General features: G+C 36.9%; 2 protein-coding genes and 2 long non-coding RNA genes across 6 annotated transcripts; 2 read left to right on the top strand and 2 right to left on the bottom strand.

Moving 5' to 3' along the window:
• On the bottom strand, nucleotides 1–14,999 carry LOC147872768 (uncharacterized). 2 transcript variants are annotated; one of them, XR_015536862.1, is made up of 3 exons: nucleotides 14,810–14,999; nucleotides 14,527–14,715; nucleotides 1–545 (listed from the first exon to the last, which is right to left on the bottom strand). It is a non-coding gene; the product is annotated as an uncharacterized LOC147872768 (long non-coding RNA). The 2 variants fall into 2 exon arrangements; XR_015536861.1 differs by lacking the exon at nucleotides 1–545 and having other exon boundaries at nucleotides 14,049–14,715.
• LOC147872769 (histone-lysine N-methyltransferase SETMAR-like) lies at nucleotides 3,239–6,056 on the top strand. The gene is made up of 3 exons (XM_087355413.1): nucleotides 3,239–3,264; nucleotides 3,516–3,760; nucleotides 4,809–6,056. Exons 1-3 carry the CDS (start codon nucleotides 3,239–3,241, stop codon nucleotides 4,838–4,840), a joined length of 303 nt encoding a protein of 100 aa, XP_087211539.1. The 3' UTR covers nucleotides 4,841–6,056.
• On the top strand, nucleotides 12,290–25,377 carry LOC147872766 (uncharacterized). The gene is made up of 4 exons (XM_087355030.1): nucleotides 12,290–13,598; nucleotides 17,881–17,970; nucleotides 19,342–19,512; nucleotides 24,366–25,377. The coding sequence occupies exons 1-4, from the start codon at nucleotides 13,392–13,394 to the stop codon at nucleotides 25,140–25,142; spliced, it is 1,245 nt and encodes a 414-aa protein (XP_087211156.1). The 5' UTR covers nucleotides 12,290–13,391; the 3' UTR covers nucleotides 25,143–25,377.
• Nucleotides 21,755–23,325, bottom strand: LOC147872767 (uncharacterized). 2 transcript variants are annotated; one of them, XR_015536872.1, is made up of 2 exons: nucleotides 23,249–23,325; nucleotides 21,755–21,960 (listed from the first exon to the last, which is right to left on the bottom strand). It is a non-coding gene; the product is annotated as an uncharacterized LOC147872767 (long non-coding RNA). The 2 variants fall into 2 exon arrangements; XR_015536873.1 differs by lacking the exon at nucleotides 23,249–23,325 and adding an exon at nucleotides 22,553–22,614.
• Nucleotides 25,378–25,911: the final 534 nt, after the last annotated feature.

The following is a 25,911-nucleotide window of genomic DNA, read 5'->3' as shown; positions in this document are numbered from 1 at the left end:
TGTTTAAAAAATTGTTTACGTTTTCGACATTACAAAAATTGGCGTCAAGTTTCGGACACTGCTTTACTTATAATGTTTTTCTTAGTTTTGATAGAAACTTTCAGTTCTTAAGAATCTTAACGTCTTTTGCAGGAATCACATTTGTAATATGACAAATTTCCCATTGTGTCGGGTCAGTTTTCGTGCGCCCAACCACCACAAGAAAGACATTTATCCAGCCTTAGTCAAAAATTTCTGACCAAACGATGCACGCTGTTGTAGGTCTTCTATTTGCCTGAGTAGTTCTTCCTCCAACTCATCATTGAAATTTCTCCGAAACCAACCAATGTCGGGTGTCATTTTCACCATTCTCCCTTCTTGCAATGTTGTTAGTCTATCTCCAAGAGAAATTATGGGGACTGAAAAAGTATCTACTGCTACCCTTACCGACGTCTCCTTATTCCTAACCTTATCTATAGCAAATTTAATTTAATCTTCTGTCCATTGTCTTTTTTTCCCATTGGGCTCGCCGTTCTTCATTCTAATAGCAAATCTAATTTTAATCCCTGAAACAAAATAAAGGAACACCAAAACCAGTTATCTCTCCAATAGTAAATACAATATAATCATCAGTGGTAAAACATAAGCAAACTAAATTGTATTTATTCTTAAATAATATTTTCGAGAATTGTTTGTCCGGTACTGCCAGAAACCACCTGTTCGATATTAGACGACAGACACGTATATCTAGTGCCTCCTGCTGGAACAAAATCATTCTACACATGCAGTCTGTAGTTGATACAACAAAAGTAAAATAATTGAGTAATTATTTCACTTACCAGAATTAGTTGATACGGCCTTCCAAAAATAAACAATGTAGCTCAAAATTTGTACAAATTGAAAGATTCACTGTCAGCGGCTGACCGGCTCAACGGATTTACTCCAACTAAGGACCAACTAGCGACGTTTTGGAAAAGTAAGCACTGTCCGATAATGGACCTTCCCCTACTTTAGTAAGGTACTAATCGTTCACGTACCTGATCGATTTGACGAGCCTGAAGTGCATACAGCAGAGCCCTTCGTCCAGGAACCGAGACTTAGCGAAGTTGAAAATGCAATTGGGAAATTAAAATGTTATAAACCTCCAGGCGTCGACTCAATTCCGGCGAAACTGGTCCATGCAGGTGGTAGCACACTGCACTCAGAGACACACAAGCTTCTGGTCCCGATTTGGAACCAGGAAGTAATACCACAACAGCGGGAAGATTCGGTTGTTGAACTTCCGAGGTAAGATGGGCTTTAGGGCGATAGGAATCGATGGAGCGAACTGGATTCAGCTGGCTCAGGATAGAGTGCGGCGGCGGGCTTTTGTAAACACAGCGATGAACCGTCGAGTTCCACAAAGAAAGTGGGCAATTCTTTGACGAGCAGAGTGTACAATCGACTTTTGGAAGAATTTCCTGCTGCAAATAGTGAGTGGGCGAGTGATGCGAACCATGGTACTGGGAGCAAAATAATTGTACCATTGCACTTTCTTTAACTATGAAGGAGTTGCGAGTTCTGTTTCCTGTAATGGGTTGAAGCTACGTGAGTCAGCTACGGGGTCCTCTCCAGGCCTCTGTTAGCTCCTGGAAGTTAATTTTTACAGAGCAGTGCCCCAGAGAACCTAACCTTGTCCCGCATGGCGTCATTATCTCTTCACACGCATGCGCAACCCAGAAGCAAACCGATAGACTATTTCCCCCTGATGAGGATCGTCTAGACTCTCCGCGGTACAGGGGAGTAGAAGTTGCCGCATGAACAAGGCGATACCGTCTATGTTAATCCTTAGTAAGAGACACACAAAAACCTTTATAAGGAAGGCTCTTTGTTTCTTAGGCGTTATCAAATATAAATTACCTGGAACGCGATTCTGGTTAGAACAAATGAATACCGCTAAATAATTTCAGGTTCTGAAAACGTATTTCTGTGTTTTAGACGTTCTGGCGAGCGTACAATTTAGTGGCCCATTTGTACTCGTTAAAATTCGTGTTTCTTTATAGATTTATCAGATTTGATGTCGTCGAAATTTAGCTCTGCAGAATGTGCGTGTCTGTTCCCCGCAAATTTGCACCCTCTGCGTTCTAACTGTTCCTTGACACCATCAGATCGGAATCCAGTTGAGCCCGTTGATTTGCTTCATGTAATCATTTCTTCGGAGGTTTCCCTTGAAACAGATGAATCATTTTGTTTATTGTACAGGGAGCACCACCTGTCCGTAAAATCAGGCCTAATTACGCGTTGCAGTTGATACGGTGCTACTTCAGAAACAAAAGTTTTTCGATTATACAGCTGCTCCCGCGAGCATGTTGCCATCTTTGATTGTACGATTTTAAAGTCTAGGCCTATAACTCGAGGTGGCCTCTACTATTCACACCAAGTTTTACAAAAATACTTCATTTGAACCAAACACCTGATTACACTGTGCAACGCACATTAAACCAACTTTCTGGCTGTTTTGAATGTCACGAATGTTAATTGGTTGCTTCAGTTGGGCCGCCTTCGCTGTAGACTGCTCCATATCCCCATAGATGGTTCTGTAAAACCGTGAAGTCCATGGGACGGCGATGAAGTCTGTGACCCGTTGGGCTCTTCGCCGTTTCGTCTTTGTCTCTGTTCAGTGGCTGCAGTAGAACCGGTTCTAGAACTGATTTAACGTTCAGTAACTCCGTCCCACGTGACTTTCATAATTAACAGCGGTCATTTCCCTAAACACCAATAAGCAATCTGTCGTACTAATGAAAACTCAGTGTTTTATTTCAGGTAGGTACTGACTTTGTAGATGTAATTTAAAATAACTTCAGGGTTGAAAGCGTTAACCGTTCGTTTCATTCCGTTATGGTTTCCAGCACATAAACGTCGTCGATAAACTTCCATTTTACATCTTCTGCATATGGAACACGCGTTCGGCATTCGCATGACGATGAAACCTTCTCATTAATTCCTCCCTGTGTCTCGGACCGAGTTTGCTCACGTTCAGTGACAGGCTGTACTAGTGATTTCGTTTCTCGTTGAAGATTTTTGTCACGTACGGGGGCTTCAGTCTCATGAAGATGGTAACTTTTACTTCCTTGACCGAAATGTGTTAGGTAAATGCACAAATAATACCACAGTAAACCTGAGGTCTTAACGCTCCAGTAGACGAATAGAGTAACCAGTTGACGCGGCTGATAGCCCGAAAGGATTTTATTGTACACAGTCGCCATGAAAGCTGAAGAACATGCATATACGAGGCTCGTCCACAAAGTACGTTTCCCTGGGGCCGTTTACAGAAACAAAACACAATTTCATGGAAATACGAGGCGCGTCCCAAAAGTAAGATTCCCACTCGTCCCACAGCTAGCAAACCTTATATTGCGCGAAGCGACTGTGCGTACGTGATAGAGCAATGACGTAGCATGGCGCATGCACTAACGGAACTTCCCGCGTTCTCACAGTAGCATCGTTGCAGCCGTTGAAAATGGAGGTTCTTATTCCAGCTCCCGCCACCTGTGAAGTGCGGTCAGTAATAACGCTAGGCCGCACACGGCTCGACGGACAGCAAGTCTCCTGCAGGAGTTCAGCTGGGAGGTGTTTAATCATTCACCCTACAGCCCGGACCTCGCTCCCAGTGATTTCCATCTTTTCCTACACTTCAAGAAATTCCTGTCCGGTCAGCGTCAGCGTTTTGAGAATGACAGAGAGGCGGAGATGGTTGTCACACAGTGGTTCCAATCCCAGGCGGCAGACTTCTACGACACAGGTATTCAAAAGTTGGTCCCACGGTATGACAAATGTCTCAATTCCGGTGGCGAATATGTTGAAAAATAGTTGGACACTTGCTGTATCTGTTGCAGTAAATATTTCCATGAAATTGTGTTTTGTTTCTGTAAACGGCCCCAGGGAAACTTACTTTTGGGACGCGCCTCGTATATGTTTAGTGTTTGCTTGTATACTGTTGTTCCGCTGGCCCAGTGTGTGTTGTGATCATGAGCGGTGTACCGATGTTCTAGTTCTGTGTTGACTACAGTGGTATTCTGTAATAATGGGCCAGTTCCTGGTTTCCTGACTCGTGTTCTACCTTAATCCTATAAAACTGTTGCAGTAATCATTTTACAGTGCCCATAACAGAATATTAACCAGCCATGTGGAGGGTCACACCAGTGCACTGATAAATGTAATTCTGCAAACCCTCCCTCACTGGGAGAGCTCGCAGTTCGAAAGCAGCCAGGAAGTAGTTGACCAGTTTACCCAAAGTCTTATTAAAGTGTTGTCAAAAACTACAGTGAACTGAGGGAGTGCATAAAAGACCAGGGAACAGCTGTGTTGCCACGTATATTTTGTTAGATTCTTGTTTTCCATTTTCTTTCTTGAAAGTCAGTTGTGATTGGTGTTTAGTATCTGGGGAGTGTTCGCACTGAAGCAATTGAAACTGAACCAAATCAGGTCACACCGGACTTGAAACTTCCTGGTAGTCTCACAGAACCAACTCTTGGTTGCTGAGTTCATCATTAAATTATATTCCAGGTCGACTTTTCCTACTGAAGCAGGTGAAATGGCCTCAGGTGTGAGTAGCAGTGAGTCAGAAAAGACTCTAGTTGCACGACTTAACAGCAGGTTGTGACACAACCAGAAGGAGGTGGATATTTCAGTTGAATGTGAAATGCCAAGTTCAAGAACAGTTGCTTCAAACTTGAGTTGAGTTATCGTAGTGAGAACACTCCATAAGAAGTGTGAATGTGTTTGTTGAACAAACTGTTGCATGGAACTGACTGCTGGTGTTATTTTGTTTTTCTTCTTTTTATGAACAGAATGTGAATTGAATGGTGCAAGAATCAAGTGACCCATTTGCTTCTACACCCAAACGTGAACCTCATACTGCACCATTCAAAGACCAGGTGATATACTTACATCATCCATTAACCAATATTTCTACAATTTCATGTGTGTCCTGACAGTGGAACTCCGTGTCGATGTTGGTATTCTAGATTGTTAAGCCATGTAACTGCTTACACTTAAGAGAAACTACTGCCTACATCATCAGCCCTGACAATGGTGGGAGTAAACACTTCATAGGAACTTTTGTCTCCCTACAAGTTCTCACAGCATTTTCTGGCATCAACATCTTCAAAATGCTGTTAGAACCTCAAATTTCACGTACTTAAACTCTGTTCCTCTAATTTCTGTACATCATTTCACCTTTGTAGTGTTGCATAAAAGTGCACTGCAGTCTGTAATCTCACATTGAGAAATATGTAAACATTATTCCAGTCTCTTCCATACTGTGTCTGATGTCCTTCCAAGGACATCTTGGTTGTGTCAGAGGCCTCTTATTTGTTTCAGTTCCAATTATCTTAAAAATGTCTGTGTCTTTTCATTAGTTTTATTCCGTTGAAACCATCAGTTCTTAATATTTTTCATTATCCGTTAATTTCAACCGCATGTGTAACCACTTACAGTAATGCCGACAAACACAGTTGCAGTACTTATGGTTTCAACAGTCTCAGATCATACTTTTGTTCTCGTCTTAGTATCGGTTACTGAATTTAGTGACTCAAAACACAAGGATTGTGCCGTCATGCACCATGCGCTGGAATGGTAGAGAAGAATGGACTGTTTATTTCTCAGTGCTCTGAGTTTTTACCCAGCAATGATATTTTGTGTGATGTTTGCTTAATTTTTTGGTTTGCCCCATTCAGTGCTATGGCTTATTTTCAACAATATCAGCAGCTCGGACTACTGTTAGTGTCAAGGTTTTAATGAAGAAGGGAATGTAGAAAATACATGGGCAGTTTTTGTGTATGCTGTTTAGGAAAGGCAGCCTTAAACTTATGTATGTAAAATTTCTCACTTATGTAGTAGCAGCAAAATTCATGTTTTGGTTATCAGTAATTTTGTAGAAAACTTTTCTGTACTTCTCTTCTGCAGAATTTCTTATGTCAGGTTTTGCCTTCTTCATTTCCCTGGTTTTTGTTAGAAAATTAAGAACAGTGTGTCATGTTCATTTTGCATGTGACTTTGAATTTCTCTTATTTTGTGAATAAAATCTATACCCAGACCTGTCTGTAATGTATGAACCTAAATGTAAGAATTTGCGAACACAGAGAGAAAAGGTTTGAGCAGAAAGACCTGTTACTAACATGAATGTACCTCATGAGAAAATGAAAATCAGAAGTTTCATCCAATATTAGGCGGTTCCTGAATTTGTCTTGAAATGTCAACTAGCAACACTTCATGGAGGGCTTTTAACAAATGATTTTCAATGGCCAGAGATGTGCCTTAGCAAAAGGTCATTCAGCAGAGGTTCATAATGTTCTAGCAGTTTGAAAGATTCTGTACAATTATTTCTGTCAAGGGGCAACTCAGATAATTCGTGACCTCTAAATGGTAGTTCTTGATCTGGCAGCAGGCAAGTCATGTCACCCATTTCAATATTACTTAATTTTAATAAACTCCTTTATTATATTCTGAACTACTAAATGTAAGTTGAATCTCCAGAAGCTCATAATTTCTTTGGAGACTTTAATAAAGAATGACCAGTGTGTACTGGACATGTTTTGCGGAAGATTCATGTTTTTCTTTTCTTTTCATGAAGCACATAAGTCATAAGTTTGATATTCAAAAGATTTCAACTTTTTTGAAACATCAAGCATTGCCAGCAAATCAGTTTTTCTCAGATTGTTGCAAACTGTAAACCATTGGTAAAAATGATTTTGCAAAACAAAAGTTCCCAGTGTACATTTTGTTTTCCTTATATCCATTCACTCTTAAGGTTTTATATAGGTTGGTAGTGTCTCCCATATTTTAATGTGTTTAGTTTCTCCATGAATGTTCTTCTTGACAATAGTTTTTCTAAAAAACATTGAATAACATTTTTATCTAGTTTCCACAAACTTCAAATTGTCTTCCACCGTTAATAAACACGTAAACTTATGTCCCTGCAATTGTGTTTATGAAAATTGCAGTTTGTGAGTGATTTTGGTACAATTCACCTCTTCTTCAGTTCATGTTGAGGTCAACCATTTTTATATTTAAAAGAATGGTAAAGAACTTTCTTTTTCTTATATTCACAATTTTTTGATATTTTTATTTGCATTTTTCTCGTGGAGGTGTTTTGTAGCCACATCAGAATCAATTAGATATTCACCTTTTATAGCTTAAAGTCGCCTAAATAATATTTGAACATTCAGTGGTAAATCAAAGAAGACAACTCAGCCATTACAAGGGTTAATGTTTTTGAAGTAAATAATCCCTGTTTACGTTGCAGAACTCCGAATTGTTTATTTTCAAAGCAGATTGTGTTTGTGTCACTAGGTCTGTTCCATTTATGTGCTAGAGAGTTGCGTAATGATACTTCAATTAACAAAGTTAACGTGCTTTGTGTGTGTTATCTACTCAGCTATGAGTATGTATACTTCAATACTGGGAGTGCCGTGAATAAAACACTTAAAACAGACGTCTATCTAACATTGGATGCGTCTTTTAAATGAGATGACTATAATGCAGAAATTATGCAGTGACGGTGCGTGTTAATTTGATTTTGCGTATTCAAATAACTTGTGTCTTTAATGTCAGCACAGAATAATTAGTCTATAGTAACATGATGATACTGTAAGTGTAAGTGAAATATTTATTAGTGTTGTGATTTTAGATCTTGGTGTTTCATAGTGGCAAGTCAGATAAACGTTGTTTTATTACGGTCACTGATTTTGAGAAAATAAATGGTAATAAGCACACAGAATGGTGCAGATTCCAAGACACAGTGGTAATTCCATGTTGTAAAGTTGCATCGAGGTGGAAGGTGGCCATTTTGAATATTGAAGTAAAAAGATAATTTATGTATGTGCTCACAAAGATATTAGTAAGGAGAGACATGAAAAATAATTAATGTAAATCAATTATAAAGAGAAACATTGACATGCATTTTCAGATCAAGCATGTCTTGATTTTTCAACCAACCACTAAAGTTGTAAAAATGCTTTCTCATGACTTTTCACAAAGAACTTGGAACAAATGAATGGATTTCCATTAAATTTGATATTAGGGACTTTTCAAAGTTTTCTGCACATTACATTTTTTGTAAAAAATAGTCAAATATAATGGATATTTTACAGGATCATAATTGTTTCTCATGCAATATGTAGAACATAAATTGCCAAGTAGACATTCATTGATGCAAGAATGTTAATAGCAGGAGATGTAGAGATAAATGGCCCACAAATTTCACTTCTGCTATCATTTCCAGAGTTGAGAACCAATGGACTAATTCTGATCAACTTTTGTACTGAAGGCATTTGCTCAAATTTGTGGAACAACCCAAAATGTCCAAAAGATGAGCCTAGATATTAAACCTTTTCAATAATTGCTATTTATAAGACAGCAAAGTTAGTATTTACAAATTTAAAATCAGAAAATTATAGCAGAGGAAACATGCCAAAATCGTTACTCTTTCTTACCTGAAGAAGTGTACCTAGAGTCCATGTTTTCTCAAACGTATTCGTAGTTACTAACACGGTGAATAGGTTTATAATCATTCTAAGATTAGACGCTACTGAAGAAATTAAAAAAAAAGTTACCAAAACTTGAGAAACTCGTTGTTGGGGATTTCATGAATCTTCTAACTAAAACCTTCTTCATTACAGTTATTTCGGTATATACTTATTAAATTAAAAACTAAAGTAACTAAAAATGTATTAAATACTAATATTTATGGCTGTAATAAATGGCCCATGCAGTCCGTCTCATTAATCTATAATAAATACATTTTATAACTTGCTAACTTACTGTGTTATTTCTTGACAATGCTTAATTCGAAAAATTATATTAATATTTTCTCAAGATTCCCTTGTTAATTAAAAAAACAGTTTTTTTCGACACTAAAATAGTTTATAATTTGTGAATTATTCACCAGTTATTTGATTTTTACCATTCCTAATTACAAGCTGTGCACATTTGTTCCCACTATGAAGAGGCCGTTACTGTCGATTACCAAAATACAACAGCAACAAATAAATGTTCAAGCACGTAACCCGTTCATGTAGCGAAAAAAATGACATACTATTCAGATGTAGTTTGCGTCTGACTTGGTTGCCGATGGACATTTCTTGGAAAAATAGGTTTTTAAAAGTAGTTCAACGGGGAAATGTGTTTTTAAAAGCAGTTTAATATTTGGGCCAAAGCTTTTTGTACAAGTAGTGGGTTGACAAATATCGGTTTGAGAGGCGCGTTAATTTTGACTGCACCAAGTATCGAAGTGAGGTTATACTCATTAATTCAGTGAGCTCAACATAACTTCGCTAATGAAGATGACCCAGAAGGCTAAAAAACCAAGTTATCTCCTTCGAGAGTTGCCCATGCTTGCGACGTGCAGGTTTTCAAAGAGTGTGACAAAATTCCTAACAACTCTGGAAGGGTATGTTGTATATAATTTAATGTATATTTCGTTCTTCTTGTTCGTAACTTTTCACACATTCAATTCACCGACCATTCACTAGAACAATATATTTCAGTCCATTGTGATCATCATTATTTGCGATCCCCTTTTTTGGGTAACTTTACTGCGAACAGTAACATCTCTTTCCATTCTGAAGAAATAATTCAATGTATTTTGTACGTAATAAATTGAATTTGTTCACTTTCTCGTGTAAGCAGATCATATTCTAGAGACATTTCCGTATTGTAAATTGTTATTATATTTTTCAAATATAATTTTTGTTATGTTTTAAGCAATGCAATAGCATTTTTTCATCGCTTTTGGCACTAGTGAAATACTTTTCTTTCTTTTTCTCGAATTTTGTTATAAATTTTTTCCTTCTAATTTTACAGGAATTTATTCAATTGCCTATATAGGCTTGTTCCATGACACAAGAAACATCTGTAGTCCTCAAATGATAACATGTGTAATGAATTGCTTTTTTCTAGTTGGCCATCCTGGTTTACAACCTCATAGAGTGTATGACTTCTTGTCACGCATGTGTCTCATCCTTTCCGAGGCGGCCTCTGAGGAAATTGTGTTTCTGTTACAGGAACTACATTGTATTTCTTCAGAAAGTAGAGTAACGTAGTGACTTGGAAAACCATGGAGAAGAAATACTAGGATTTTGTTTATGTATGTATTTGTTGTATTATTAACTGATTTATTCTTAATGTAATATTCCGGTAACGCAGTGGGTGTGATATCAGTCTGAGAACTAATTTTTCCCGCCCTTCTGGAATCCTGAAGAAAATAATATGGATTCAGTTGTGGTGAGTACTTTGGACAGGTTTATCCAAGTTCAAATCATCCAGGATATCTGTCAGAGTTGACCATATCATGAGAATGTTCATTCAATATGTCTAAAATAACATTTGCCATATGTAGTCTTGCCCTATCTTGTTGCGAAAATGTTTCCATGTAATGAAATAGCGTCCTACACTGCATCTTTCAGACGCCAAGCATGGGGATCATCAGCGCCTCTGATATGCATATTCTATTTATTGATATTTCAATTTATGTGAAACTGAGCTTCAGAGAACAACATGTGTTGAATAAGTGTTTGCTCTTCTAAATATTAATGAGATGAATCACAAAAGATGACTTAGCGAACTTCATCAACATCCGACACTGCTTGTTGGATCTGAATTTTATAAGCAAACATTTTTAAGTCTTCTTATCATGGTTAAAATGGTTGATTTTTAAGCCTTTTAACCAAGCTCTTGTGGTAGCCATTTTACAGATTTTCCTTGGCTACTCATAAGTGCTGTCTGTATACATGCAGTGTTTTCTGGTATCCTCACAAACATCTTTCTGCCAACCCAGAACTTGTTTGTTCAATCTTTTTCACACACATTTAAATTGTTGATCTTTTTGGACCTTCTCTGCAGTCTCACTCTAAAATCGCGCTGCATCATACAGCACTTCTAGTTTGATAAAACAAACTGTTTCATACAAATCACACACTGGTCACTAGTGTACGCAGCTTGCTTATTAATGCTTGCTTAATGTCCCGCCTAATTGATCAGAATACTCTAACCTCTTACATGTTCAATGATACCAAAATATCAGTGCGGTATATCAGCAAATATTGGGATTTGTAACAACAATGTCTATTCTTAATATTTTGTGTGGGTGTGAAACCTGGTTTCTCACCCAAAGGGAAGAACATAAGTAATTTTGACTGAATATTGGGAATGCGTATGTGCATTAAATTTAATCTCAGTTTCATAAAATTCAATTTTTCTATTTATTCTTTGTAGTATTTGCACAATATTTTTTGGTTCTTGAGATATGTAAATCAGGAGGATACCTGGGTGAAATTCGTTAAGTGTGCCCTTAATTTCAAATATATCACATTATTTTATTTGTTAACAACTGTTGTGTTAAAGCAGAAATGAGCAAATGTTCAGGTATAACCACAATACGAGGTGCGATCGCAAAGTTTCAAGACTGCGCGTATAAAAACCCGTACACTTATCTCAGGTATTAAATGCATCCATCACCCTCGAAGTAGTTCCCCTGGGAGTGAACACAACGATCCCAGCGCCGCTGTTAAGCCTGGAAGCATCCCTGGAAATCGTTCTCTGTCAGCCTGTCAAGCACCATCTGCGATTCTGCCTGAATCTCTTCTATCGTCTCAAATATCCTTCCCTTTAGCTGAATTTTCATCTTTGGGAAGAGGAAGAAGTCACACGGAGCTAAGGAGGGTGCGGGATGACGGCCATGGTTTGAGGCCAAAAACTGCCGAACTTTGAGGGCGGTGTGCGGTGGCGCGTTGTCATGATGCAGCAGCCAGTTGTGGTTGCGCCATTTTGACGGCCGCTTCCGTCCTTTAGAATCAGCTGACACGTCCCATAGCCTATCAAAACAATGTCGCACAAGTCGTTGATGGTACGACGTCGATCTTCGTAACATTTTCGGGCGTTGTGCTCGAAGATGGTCGTCCAGAACGCTCGTCATCATCGACAGAGGTTCGGCCATTTTTAAAACGTGAATGCCACACAAAAGTTTGTGCACGACCCATTGCGGACTCCCCAAATGCTTGCTTTAGCATTTCATAGGTTTCCGTAGCCGTTTTGGCGAGTCTTTGGCAAGAGATTCAGGCAGAATCGCAGATGGTGCTTGATAGGCTGACAAAGAAAGATTTTCAGGGATGCTTCCAGGCTTGACAGCGGCGCTGGGATCGTTGTGTTCACTCCCAGGGGAACTACTTCGAGGGTGATGGATGAATTTAATACCTGAGATAAGTGTACGGGTTTTTATACAGTCTGGAAACTTTCCGATCGCACCTCGTATAATGCAAAAATACAATCTGATACATTATTAATACTTATGTATAACATATAAAATCAAAGAGTGTATTGACAGAAATAGGTATTATATATGAAAATTTGAAACTTCTTGAATTCTGTAATTCTGGAGTAGATCATCTTTGAATGATTATTCATCTAGAGTAATGATGCAGGAGCAGCTTGAAGTGTTCTGTGTAGTGCATAATTTTTAAAATTCAAAATCAGCTCTTTTATTTGGTCTAGTATATTTTCTATTCTTTATTACCATTGTCTTCAACTTAATTTCAGTTGAACTTCATATTATGATAAAATATTTGTTCTGAAATTATTCTCACACCAATTTTAAAATGATTAGCGTGTTATTAACAGTTTATAAAGTAGGTTATATGAAGTGTAATGCACATGGGGTTGCTATTGGACACCCCCAACACGACCAATTTTACCATTTCTTCCCACTCAGCTACTATCAGCAACAGTACAAACAAAAGGGGGATCACTTGTAAGAATAAGACCACATAACTTTAAGAAGATACAATTAATTTGTATTTATAAGGAGGTATGGATAACAATTTAAGCCATGATACATTACGCAGTATGCCCATGAGTTAAGCTGCCAGTACAGATTTTAGTGTGGTTCAAGATTGAATTATACAATTTTTGTAATCATTAGGCAACGGTCAAAGGAAATTGATTTACTTAAAAATGAATACAATAGTAATATACATATGGAAGTGGGGAAACTGCCCAAACTAATATGTAAAGCAATTATTTTCTTGGAAGCAGGATAAACACAGGCTGGAAGGGAATTTAAAACACGGGACCCAGATATAATATAGAATCAACACCCACTTTCCAGGTCATACAAACTGAACAACTTGTTCAAATTTTTTTCCTGTGAATGTATAATGTATTTTTTCAAGAAATAACTCTGCCTTTCCATGTGGTGAGTACAGAAATGTGTGCATACCTTACATAGTTTTATATCCTTCAACATATACTATGATTGAAATCTGTATTGAATTCTGAACATTCCACACACTGTGTGAATTTAAATTACGTATATTTTTTTGTTTAGCTGTAATGACAGGCATGCATGAACATCGTCATAATACTACAATATTGCTCATATGCATTATTCAGAGTACAACTCTTTCCCTCGATTTTTGAGATATCTGCCAAAATTTCATGATTTAATTTTAATTTTACAGCAGAAAATGGGTATAATCAAAATGGAAAATGATGTTGATGTTCAAAGTGAAAAAGTTTCCGTTGGCGTGGTATCTGATGAGGTTCATGTACAATCAGGAACTTCAATACAAAAAGATGAAACTGAGGTAAGCCTACCTTTCAGATGAGCTTTTTTTTCCCTGTTCATTTATACAATTGCCTGAGTGTTTCTTTTTTAGTGTATGAGTTGTTATTATCTGTGAAACAGTTATAAAGAAGAACATTACAGTACCTTTTACCCTAACTCTGATTTTCTCCTGTAGTGCTCGAGGGCTGTAAGAATAATAGCAAATTGCAGTCTGAATTGGGTAGTGTACATATATATATTCGTTATCTTAATTTGTAATACAAAATAACATAGACACCTTTTTCTGGCCTGTAGAAAATCTGTGACCCAGTAATTGTAAATAAATACTAAACAGTCAAGGATGTTACAAATTAAATATAATGCATTTGTTCATATTTGTATCTTGTTTGAAAGCGTGTGTGTATGTGCGAACACACTTATGCATGTGTGTGCTTATCTGGAAATTTTTAGGAGTAAGTATTTGTTTCCATTATTCATTTAATTTGCTTTGTGTTTTTTTTTTTTTTTCAGATTTATTTTCATTTTATTTTTCCACTTACGAGACTTACGATAAATCTGCTTTGACAGAATCTTGTATTTTGGTGTGAAGATTTTGTTATAAATTACAACCCTGCCCATTTTTATTCTATCTTTCGTTACTTTAAGAGCATAATCTAAAGTAAACGTGTCTGTTCTCACAAACTATTTGGTAATGTACACTGTAATGTCATTAAAGTGGTATTTTGTTTTTCATGATATACTTCAGCGTGTGCAGTGCAATATTTAAATGTTAATATGTATGCTGAAATGCCCTATTTACCATAAATTGTGTTATTGGGTTATAATATATGTCCCTATATACACTGAATTACTACAACACCACAGTCACCTGTTAAAATAGTTAAGAAGGTTACATGCAACAGTTAGTATAAGTGAAAAATATATTTCCAATTCCATATTCATATTACATTTTTGTTACTGTTACTGTCCACTGATCTCCAAACGTCCGTGGCTTTGTCGTGTTTTCGTGTTAAGGCTGGATGCTCGTATGATGTTGGGTTGGCGCAGTTCCTCCTATGTCGATATGTTTACTGCATTTTGGTATCTTGCTTCTTGCTGTGTGTTCTGTTGATACAATCTTCTGTGATATTAGATGTCTGTGGAGTAAATAAGATCAGCAATAATATGTGTAATAAATAACATTTCATATAGTTTTGTATATATTTAAGACTGATGTGCATTAACACTTACAGTTGGTCTTGTGGCTTTCATATGTCGTCTGTTGTGGAGGAGTTTACTGCACTGTGTATCATGGTATAATGTCATGCTATATGATCTATGTACAAGGGGAGTTTGAAGAGTAATGAGATTGGCAACACTGCTCATCTTTAGTGGCCTTGATTGAGATGGCACATGTTCTGTTTTGTTTCCTCAAGTGTGTTTAGCTGTTAATACAGATATCATTTTCCAAGGCGTGTGTGTTTGTAATAGCTCTTGTACAAGAAACATGTTTTACAATGGTGGAGCAGAATGACATTTCATGTTTTAAGGCAGAGATGTTCAATAGAATTTTGTGTGAAGCTCAGAAAAAGCGGCGAAGAGACGTTAAAGGTGTTACAGAATGTGTATGGAACAGAAGCAATGAGCCGAGCTACAATGTTTCAGGTGTTGAAACATTTTAAAAATGGAAACAAAAGGGTGGTTGATGGCGCTCGATGCATGAGACCAAGCACTATCATCTGGAAAAGTGATGCTGATATTGTATTTTGACCCAAAAGGCATTATTCTTCAGCACTGGCTACCTCAGAAGCTAACTGAATGGTGTTTACTATGCAAATACACTTTAAATTCAAATGGGGAATGCAATTCAGAAAGGAGGGATCAGAGTTCTTGACGAAAAGGTGGTGTCTGCTTCAAGACAATGCACGACCACATATTGCACATGTGGCCAGGGCTGCGGAGTCAGTAAAAATGTGTCGACTCCTACCTCCTTATAAACTCATAAGAACACTTTCGCTACCGTGTGAGCCGCCAGCAGCCTCACGCTTAGTGAGATTGAACGACCCATTGAGGCACATGGTGTGGGAATAATGCTTTGTAACGTTGGCTCTGGCACCTTAAGAATGCAACCGATTTCTGCAATAACCATTAGTCATGTATTTAAATATAGGTTATAATTCTAAAAAGTAGCCTGATGATCCACGTGGTGGTGATGAAATCTCTTGTGGTACCCTTTACCATTTTAGTAGGTTTGCCACTATTAATACATATTGAGCTTTTATGAAGGAGCCAGAGCCGAAGGTTTTTATGCTGACTCCACAGCCCTGCATGTGGTGATGGAGGCAGTATCAGACATCGATGGACCACAAGTAGGACACCCACCCTACAGTCAGACCTTGCTCCATTTGATTTTTGAGCATTTCCAGCGCTTGAACATGACACTGAAGTTAAACAAGCTACTGCTGCTGTCCTATGCAAGATGTCTGGAAATGGGCTGCTGCACATGTTTGAGAAGTTGGTGAGGAGCTGCAAAAAATGTATAGCACGTGAAGGCTGTAAACTTTGGCAGAGAAAGTGCCAAAGCCTCAGGAATCCTCAGATGGTGAGTAATGTGAGTAGTCGCATTACTTTTCAAACTCCACTCATTAAGGGGGAGGATGTGTGCTGTTGGTAATATTGCTTGTATAGTGCGTCAAACATCAGGTTATGACTGTATGGATATCGTTCAGCTGTTGGTTTGGTTTTGGGTACAGTATATATGCTGTTTCTCTAATAGATTAAACGCCTTTCTTTACTGTGTGTTTTTATTATTTCCAAGAATCCTCTGTGGGGCCATAGGATTCTCCTGTATTTGGAATATGGTGTGCATTACCTGATGATCTCTATTGCTTGATTTTGAACATACATGTTCTTTAAATCTCTCTTGAAGTGTGTGATCTCTTTGTGCTATATAATTAGTGTGCAGTCTCTACAGTTTAGTTTATTTGCACCTCCATCTTCAATTTTTTTGTGATTTAGGTATTTGGTGTTTTTTAAAGGTATCAGTGGTTTGGAAAGCTATTTTTATCAGTATTTTTTTTAATTTTGTTATATGCCAGGTTCGTTTCCTTGTGTATACAACCATTTCTCTTTATGTCCTTTGTTTGTTTATTTGTGCTATTTCGTTGTTTTTATGTTGATGTTATGTGTTTACTGTTGTTAAATTTATTCCATATAATATTTGTATTATGATAAATTTTTTTTGGTTATTAGCCAAGTGGAATTTAATTTCTTACTTTCATTCTTAATTTTATGATGGGTATTTTTGTTAACTTGATTGAACAGGCAATTGTCGCTGTTTTGTGCTCTGTAGAATGACGACATGTTTGATGTACAGTCATACTTACTAGAGATGGCTTCCAGTATGTGTTAGTTAATTGATCTTGTAATGCGAATGTGTGGTGTTTCCTCTGAGGCAGGTATTGACTGAATTATTTAATGATATTTAAACGACTTCAGCCGTGAAGGGTTAAGGGAAGAACATTCGTTGATGCTTTTTGACAGTTGGGTACAGAGCACAATATTTAGAACAATGAGGGAAATAATGGGGCCTGGAGAAGACACTTAATGTGGAGCTTCTTAATCATTTGTCTACATCAAATATTAATTATCATGATTATCAAATCAAGGAGGATGTGTGGGGAATGTAAACATTAGAAATGAATACAAGAATTCAGTTTGAAAACCAGAATAGATAAGACCCCTTGGTGGATGAAGACATAGATTGGAGAATAATATTAAAATAGTTCTTAAAGAAGTAGAATATAATCACAAGGGCTGGATCCTTGTGGCTAAGGATAGCAACCAGTGGCAGGCTCTTTGAATTCACTCTGTAAACCTTTGGGTTCCGTATATGCGGCTAATTTCTTGACTGCCTGAGAACTAGTCTGTTCAGCAGACTTAGTTCAGTAAAGAAATTAAACATTCCATTTTACATTTAATTTGTTCAGTTGTTCTTGAGGCTGTTCGTACAGCACATGCATTACCACAGTTGTAATCTAATTCTTTCAGTCCAGATATATATAGACACTCTTTTATGATGCTCGCTATAATTATCAGCTCCTCCAAGTTACCTATCACCCAAGAAAGGTTATCGATCCTTGCGCTAGCCATTTATTTTGCAAGCATGTCTTATTGTGTTATGATTATATTTTACATGGAAATTGTAAGTGGACAAAACGTGGTCATTGTCATCATCAGGTATGGGGGTTTTGCATAACCTCATTGTACTGAAAGTTGTACCTGGTTCATAGAATGAGACATGTGTAACGTCTTCTTTGCAGATGATGAATATAAAAGTTGAGAAATTTGCTGATACACAAGAAGAGGAGGATCCTATAACAAAACTTCCAATAATAAATTCTGAACATGAGGTGAGTTTCACATTTTTATGAACCCATTGTGTGTCTCTCCTCCATCTCCACATGAAGCAATTTCAGTCAGGTGAATGGATTTTGAAGTGTCCTTTGGAAAATGGTGCCAGAGGGCTGAATTTTGTGGCTCAGTGTTTATGAAATACCATTTTAAACTTTCTGTTGCATCAGTTTTAAAACATGTGAAATTAAACATTGACCAAACTGAGAAATATTTTAGACAAATATGGCCCATAAATCTTGTATAATTTGTGGGCTTTGTATTCAGAATACTGCCTGCTATACAATTCACAGGAACTATGAATGTTTTAAGATTGTCATTTATTTATTTTGTGTCTTGATAGAAATTGTACTGATATTTTAGAACAGTGTTGTCATTTCTGTTAAGCATCATGAATTCTTTCCCTATGGGAAGATAACATTGATTATGTAATATTAAACTTTTAGCAGGAGATAAATTTGCAGCCATGGAGACTTTTAATGAAGAAGCAAATTGTATCATAACATTTTGTGCTTTGTTTTTGACTTTGTTTCTTTAGACCCAAATATTCTCCTTTGCTCTGTCGTTTTGGCACAGCTTTGATTGAATAAAATATTTAAGAGGTGAACTTGACTTCATATATAAAGTTGGCTGGGAGGGAGGAGCGTTAATGTTGCTCGGTATTTCTGTCCAGAACATACAAAATGTAATTTCTTTATTGTGTGCACTTCATTCATAGTGTTTACATGTAACTATGGAATAAACGCCTGTAACAAAAATTTTTGTGACCACTTAATATGTGCTTTACTGTCTCATTACAAAAACCAAGCGACAATGAGCTGAGCCATTGTCACTGCTTTGGCATGAACATGCCAAGTAAACTGATGCAGATGTCTTTGATTTCATATTACATGGAGACAATACTATTTAAGTGATATTTGTATTTGAAAAATCCTTTTCATAGTAATGGTTTTGATAGTTATAAGAAAGAAAATCTTTATGAAACAGCTACTGTGATTGCATGTTGGTGTTTTTCTGGACTTTGTCCATAGTTTGATATTCTAAAACAGATCCGCTGTATTTTGAGAGCTGGATCTGCTCTTGTCTTAAGGTGAAAATACCTATTTTGATTTGTCCCATAGAAGAGTCCCTTGTGTGGGACCAGACCAAATCTATTTCCCAGATCGTAGTGATCTTGTTTCAAAATATCAAGTGATGGATCATGTCAAGAAAAGCAGCAATAGTAAATAAAATGCACCATCGTCAGGCTCCTTTAAAGATGTTCCGCAGCTGCTATTAGTTTGATTCAGTAAAATTGTATTCATAATTATTCCATTTCATGCAGTGAGAGAGCACAGTTACACTTGATAATGAGTATGGTTATTTTACAGGACTCCATCAATTTACAGAAAGTTGTACCTGATTCTTATGGTGAAACGAAACTCGAGAATTGTAATGATGACAATCAAGGCACCAATATCAAAGTTGAGGATGACGGAGGTGTGAAAGTGGAGGAGCATCCTGTCATGATACCATTTCCAGTAATAAAGGCGGAGCATGAGGTGAGTTGTGTGACCATCATTAGACACATTGCATCTCCATTTGTCTGTCCACATGAAGCAATTCTGCTCTGCTGAATATATTTTGAAGTGTCTGTTGCAAACTAGTGCAAGGGAATTGTATTTGTTGCCTGCTGTTTGTGGAATATCACTTCTGTTTTATGAGTTATATACTTTAATACGTGTGGTATTAAATATTGAGAAATACAAGAACAGATGTAGCCACACAAGCCTTTGATAGTTTGTCGACACGTTCCAGTAAGCCTTGTTTTGATGCTATTAATTCCCATTGAATTCTATGCACATTTTTGTGGATCTGTGAATGTTTGAAGGTTTTCTGCTGCTGTCTTTTTTCCCCCTTTCTTTCTTTAACCTTGTTGCAGCGTGTATCACTACAGTGGCATAGACCTGCCATTTTCATTAAGGACCTTTAACAGGATAATAGATGACCCTCTGAAATTATAATATTATTTGATTTGTTATATGACTATGTTGGACATTGTTAAATTTCTGGAATATTATATTGTCTTGATTTTAAAACTGCATCAATGTAAGACACACTTGATTTATATGGTAGGTATTTAGGGGGGGAAATGCTACATCAATTGTTAGACAGCATCAAATGTAAAATGCATTGTCAGTATTCCTGTCTTTGGGTAATTCATTGTGATTTACTGACAATTTTAGTTTATCGGCAGTTTCGATTAAATGAGGTCTTCTCCAGTAAACGACACACTTAGTTCTAAGTGCGCGTAACTCATTATTTAAAGGAAAAGATAAGCTGAATCTCTGGATTACTGTCTGAAAGTTCTTCCTTCACATGATTCATAATTAGGGTTATTACTGAATGCTGAACAGATGTGCGTCCCTCAGATCCTCCTGAATCTTCCGATATAAGCGATTTTTAATTAAACTTGTTACCATGTCACTGGCAGGTGATTTTTATATGTATTTGTTTTGTATGGGTGCAAAACATGGTCTCCCATTCTGAGGAGGAGCATAGATTGCAGGTGTTTGAGAATAGGGTGTTGAGGAGGATATTTAGGCCTAGGGGAGGAGACGATGGGGGTATGAAGAAAATTGCATAAAAATGAGCTTAAAAATTTGTACTCCTCCCCCAGTATTATCAGAGTATTAAGTCAAGAGGCATGAGATAGGTGGAGCATATGGCATTCATGGATGGGGCATGGTGTGTTCACTGGGTATTATTCGGGAATCCTGAGGGGATGAGACCACTGGGGAGACGTAGACGTAGATGGGAGAATAATCTCAGGTGGGAACTATGGGAGATAGGAGTTGAGGGAGACTGGATTTTTTTGTCCCAGGACAGGGACTGGTGGAGGGCTTTGGTTAATTTGGTGATGAACCTTAAGTTTCCTTAAGCCATCTAGTGAGTTATATATAATTGTCATTACAAGTTTTCTTGTTTTCTTTGTATAATAACATCTCAAAGCATATTATTTTGTTTGTGGACATCAAATAATATTCATTACAGTTAAATGTTCCTGTGATGAAATGCAAAAAATAAAAAGGCTAAGATTTATTGTTTTTATAAAGGATATGAATTTTTGTCAAGTACGTGATACATTACTCATTTATAGTGATATTGGTGAGAATAAAACTGTCATTCATACTATCACACTGCTATATTCTAAACTAGAATAATATAACATCATCAGGGTGTTGAGTCATTGCCCCGATGACAGAGGCAGCAAGCACCTCAAACGTCGGTAAATTTCTGTCAGATTACGTAGAAGACGACCATCTTCTTGCTAGGTGCTTTGAGAAACTCAAATCTCAAGTAATCATTTGAACATCTTTAATTAATATTCCTGTTTTCTTATTATCTGATATGTAATCAATTACTGACTTTGTACCTTTAACAGACCATGACACTGTAGTTTTACTTATATATATAGATACAGACCGTCACTATGGAAAGTCCTCCATGTATGTCAACACAGGCTATCGGTCTCTGATAATTTGGATTTGCTTGTGTTCTGGTTTGCTGAATCACACTGAATGCGTTGCTTTGCCTGTCTTGCTGTTGCTTCTCACATTCAGGTAAATTTCTGTGTACATCATAAAATATGTTTCAATTGTCAGAAGTGCTGCTAATATCCCAGTACATTGACTCAACCATACATTACAAAGCCTGTATATGAAATTCATATCTACATGTTCTTATGAGAAATGTGAAAGTCATTTGAGCAACACTTGCATGATAAAAAACTTCAGCACCAGGAAAATACAAGATATTTATTTGCAATGTCAGAAGTAATTATTAAAGTTGTACAGATCTTTGTTATTTGTCGCTTGATGTTGGTTTACAGCCATGTGCGTCTGATTATTACAAGGTACATGTGCATGTTGGTATCATGATGTTTCCCTTGCTTGCTCCATAAATGTGGAGCTGTTTATATATCCATTTTTGGCCATAAAACTGCCTCTCTGGAAAAAGATGAACAAACAGGTATTCAGGTTTTGTCACTGTAGAAACTCGTATGGTACCTTACAATATAATTGGAGGTTCTGTTCAAGTTTAAAAAGTGTTCCCAATTTTAAAAAAATGATAGTTTTTTGTGTGATTTTGCACAAACCTTTTGTGTTCTCTCTCTTAAATAGGATATGAGCCATTTTGCAGCTATTCCTCGAATGCCATGAAAATGTAATTGAGTCAACAAAATTTAATGACTTACATAGTCAGAAGCTTTTGCTAAATCACAGTAAATTCCTCTAACCACCATTTTTTGGTTGTCCGTTAGTTTGAAGTCTGCGTCTTTAGTCAACGCACCTTTCCTGAAGCCAGATTTTACTGGGAGCAATATGGTGTTAGTGTGTATGTGATGACATAACCTATTGTACATAACCTAACCTCACATACTGCCAAAGAAGTAGTTAACAGTTCAGTTAAATGTATCTTTCCTCTTTCCCTTTTTATTATGTAACATGTTCTTTTATTTTATTGCCAGATTTTGTTATTAGTCTACTGTAAAACTGTTTTTTAGCCTATTTTATAAGATCATTCAGGATTTTACGGTACTTAATATAGAATGTTGCTCTTTTGTGGTGTTAACTGTTCCTGCTGTAGATATGACTCCTCTTACATTTGCAAGATATTTTTAATCCTTGCGAAATCCAATCATTCTTTATTTTGCCTATATTATTATATTTATTTAGAAAGCTGCCTTCATAAATACTTGAAAAAATGTACAAAAATGAGTTAAACATATATTTTGATATTTTTGTCTCTTTTAAAAGAGAAGTTACCTGCTACAGCAATATTATATTAATACAAAATATTACATTGTATTGTAATATTCATAAGCTACTGGATATTATGGTGTGATAGGTAATTTATTGCTGGGGAGGTATATGATGAACTGAACCTTATACTTGCATAATGCTTCCCTCCTAACTCAATCATAGGATTTCCTGAAGGCTATAAATAGCTGATATGTCTTCCATTGTACTCCTGATTTTTCTCCAGTACTAGAAAGGTGCGGAATGTCTGATCAGTGCTGACTGAGTACATAAAATTCTTCAGTGATGATCCCAAATAATTCCATGGATGTATTTAGAATGAAATAGTTACCCCTACATCATGAGGTCTTCTCTTTAATTCACAGCCAGAAGACATTCTGTGATGTAGTTACTAGGGACCTGCATAATATAGACTATTCCCTGATTTATTTTTAAGCACATTTGAAACTGAAGGCTACAGAAATGCACTTATTACCTTTGCTATACCTATTCCTCTGTCCATATGTAAGAACTTGAGAACAAACAGCTAATAGGATTTTCTAGATGTTTTATGTTAGGGAATTTTTCTATTTGAGGAGACACTTCAGTTTTTTTCAGTGTCATATTGGCAACATTTGGTACTTTACATTGTTGCCTACATGTGGTTTTGCTTGTGAAAGTGACTTTGTTGTAGTGGCGGACAATCATCAGCTAGCTATGGAACGACAATGAGCAATTCTAAGTTGTCATTCTTCATATTGACATTATCAGCCGTCCAAACAGAGGCCAGGCACCCTACTCAAGCTAAGGTCTCTTGCCCCAAACACCACTGATGGCACTGGCATCATTCAGAAAGGCCAAATTGCTGTGAATGTGTCAGAATGGTTGCATTTGTTTTTGTTTGCCAAGCGGACCTGTTCAGTGTATAAGAGATTCTGTTCTCAGGATAAAGAGATGCAAGGATTAGAACAGGTTAATAAGTAGATGATGCAAGTAGTAATAGAAAATCATTGTTGATTTAGTTGGGTGTGAGTGAACTTGAGGTTTATTTATTTCAGATTCTCCTTTCACTATTATCTGTACCATAGAATAAACCCAGTTAATGGTTAACTATATTGTTTGAAAGATTTTTATCAGAAGATAAAATTATGTCACTATTATGAGGACATCTGTGTATCCTTGCTCTTCGGTGCTTTAGATACCAACAAATAGATTGGTTAATTTCTCTTTTTTCTCTCCCCATCAGACTAAGCAATTTGATTCGGGTTTTCTAACAGTGAATCTGGTTGGGTGAAGCAAACTTGAAATTGCACATCCTGTTATGGAATGTGAATATGTAACTCTTTTGCATTGCTGCATGCTGTCAGTCAACAGTTTGTTTGTTATGTAGAAATTTACAGTCTTGGCAAGTGAATTAACGTATTTGTCACAGGTAGCCAGGAACTAAATGAAATAGGAAATATAATGCTATCCCACTGAGAAAATAAATTTGTTCTGTAAAGAACATAACTTTCTTAATGAAATATTTATTGAGCTTACTTATATCTTGTTTTCAGTATCATTCTTCTTCCTAATAATATTTGTCCTAATATTTTTTTCAATTTGTTTGCTAGAGTCCTCCGAATGAACAGAACTTGTTACATGATGGCGAGCATCTGTATTCCTGTGATGTATGTAACAAATCATTCACTCAGCAGAGTAATCTGAAGACACATCAGCGTACGCACAGTGGAGAAAGGCCATTTTCCTGTGATGTATGTAATAAATCATTCAATCGACAGAGTAATCTGAAGAGACATCAGCGTACACACAGTGGAGAAAGGCCATTTTCCTGTGATGAATGTAACAAATCATTCACTCGGCAGAGTAGTCTGAAGATACATCAGCGTATGCACAGTGGAAAAAGGCCATTTTCCTGTGATGAATGTAACAAATCATTCACTCGGCAGAGTAGTCTGAAGATACATCAGCGTACACACAGTGGAGAAAGGCCATTTTCATGTGATGAATGTAACAAATCATTCACTCGGCAGAGTAGTCTGAAGATACATCAGCGTACACACAGTGGAGAAAGGCCATTTTCCTGTGATGAATGTAACAAATCATTCACTCGGCAGAGTAGTCTGAAGATACATCAGCGTACACACAGTGGAGAAAAGCCATTTTCCTGTGATGAATGTAACAAATCATTCACTCGGCAGAGTAGTCTGAAGATACATCAGCGTACACACAGTGGAGAAAGGCCATTTTCCTGTGATGAATGTAACAAATCATTCATTCAACAGAGTAATCTGAAGGCACATCAGCGTACACACAGTGGAGAAACGCCATTTTCCTGTGATGTATGTAACAAATCATTCATTCAACAGAGTAATCTGAAGGCACATTAGCGTACACACAGTGGAGAAACGCCATTTTCCTGTGATGTATGTAACAAATCATTCATTCAACAGAGTAATCTGAAGGCACATCAGCATACGCACAGTGGAGAAAAGCCATTTTCTTGTGATGATTGTAACAAATCATTCATTCGTAAGGATTCTTTGAAGAAACATCTGCTTATACATGGTAGATAGCAGCCACATTTATGTGATGTATATAATAAATGATTTTTTACCTGCATAATCTCATTGACTACACTGTATTTCAGTGACATTAAATCTATTCGTTAATAGGATAATCCAATGCATGTGAAGGGTGTGCATATTCTTGTGATGTATTATTATTATTTATTATTAACTGCAAATGGGTGGCAGTGGCCCTACAATAAGACACAACAGAACAACACACATAATTTACTTGATCAGCCCAGCTTAAATCGCTGCTTAAGAGTATTCCCAAGTATTTACAACTGTTCACTTCCGGAATTATTTGGTCCCGTAACAAATAGTTTAGTGGTTCCTACACCAGACTTCTCGTGAAACTAACTGTCTTACTATTACTTGGGTTAATCTTCATAGCATTTTCAACCGCCCACTCCCCCAGACTGTTTAGATCCATCTGCATCTTTTCTATATCTTTACTATTTATAATTTTCCTATATATTATACAGTCATCTGCAAAAAGTCTAATAGTCGATTCAATGTTCCTCCAAATATCATTTACGTACGCGAGTAACAGAAGCGGACCCAATACACTCCCTTGCGGTTCACCTGACGT

Source organism: Zootermopsis nevadensis, unplaced genomic scaffold (genome assembly GCF_977971745.1).
Source record: "Zootermopsis nevadensis isolate Lab colony 2312 unplaced genomic scaffold, Znev_1.0 Znev_ptg000024l, whole genome shotgun sequence".
NCBI classification, from domain to species: Eukaryota; Metazoa; Arthropoda; class Insecta; order Blattodea; family Termopsidae; genus Zootermopsis; species Zootermopsis nevadensis.
Note: the sequence above shows the minus strand (reverse complement) of the source record. Positions and strands in the feature narration are given on the sequence as shown.

Coding starts and splice junctions, on each gene's coding strand:
- LOC147872769 (XM_087355413.1), top strand. CDS start 3,239: ATGCATATACGAGGCTCGTCCACAAA. Junction 3,265..3,515: donor ATACGAGGCTCGTCCACAAA/GTACGTTTCCCT, acceptor CCACCTGTGAAG/TGCGGTCAGTAATAACGCTA. Junction 3,761..4,808: donor GGCAGACTTCTACGACACAG/GTATTCAAAAGT, acceptor TTTTATGAACAG/AATGTGAATTGAATGGTGCA.
- LOC147872766 (XM_087355030.1), top strand. CDS start 13,392: ATGCATTATTCAGAGTACAACTCTTTCCCTCGATTTTTGAGATATCTG. Junction 13,599..17,880: donor TACAAAAAGATGAAACTGAG/GTAAGCCTACCT, acceptor TCTTCTTTGCAG/ATGATGAATATAAAAGTTGA. Junction 17,971..19,341: donor TAATAAATTCTGAACATGAG/GTGAGTTTCACA, acceptor GTTATTTTACAG/GACTCCATCAATTTACAGAA.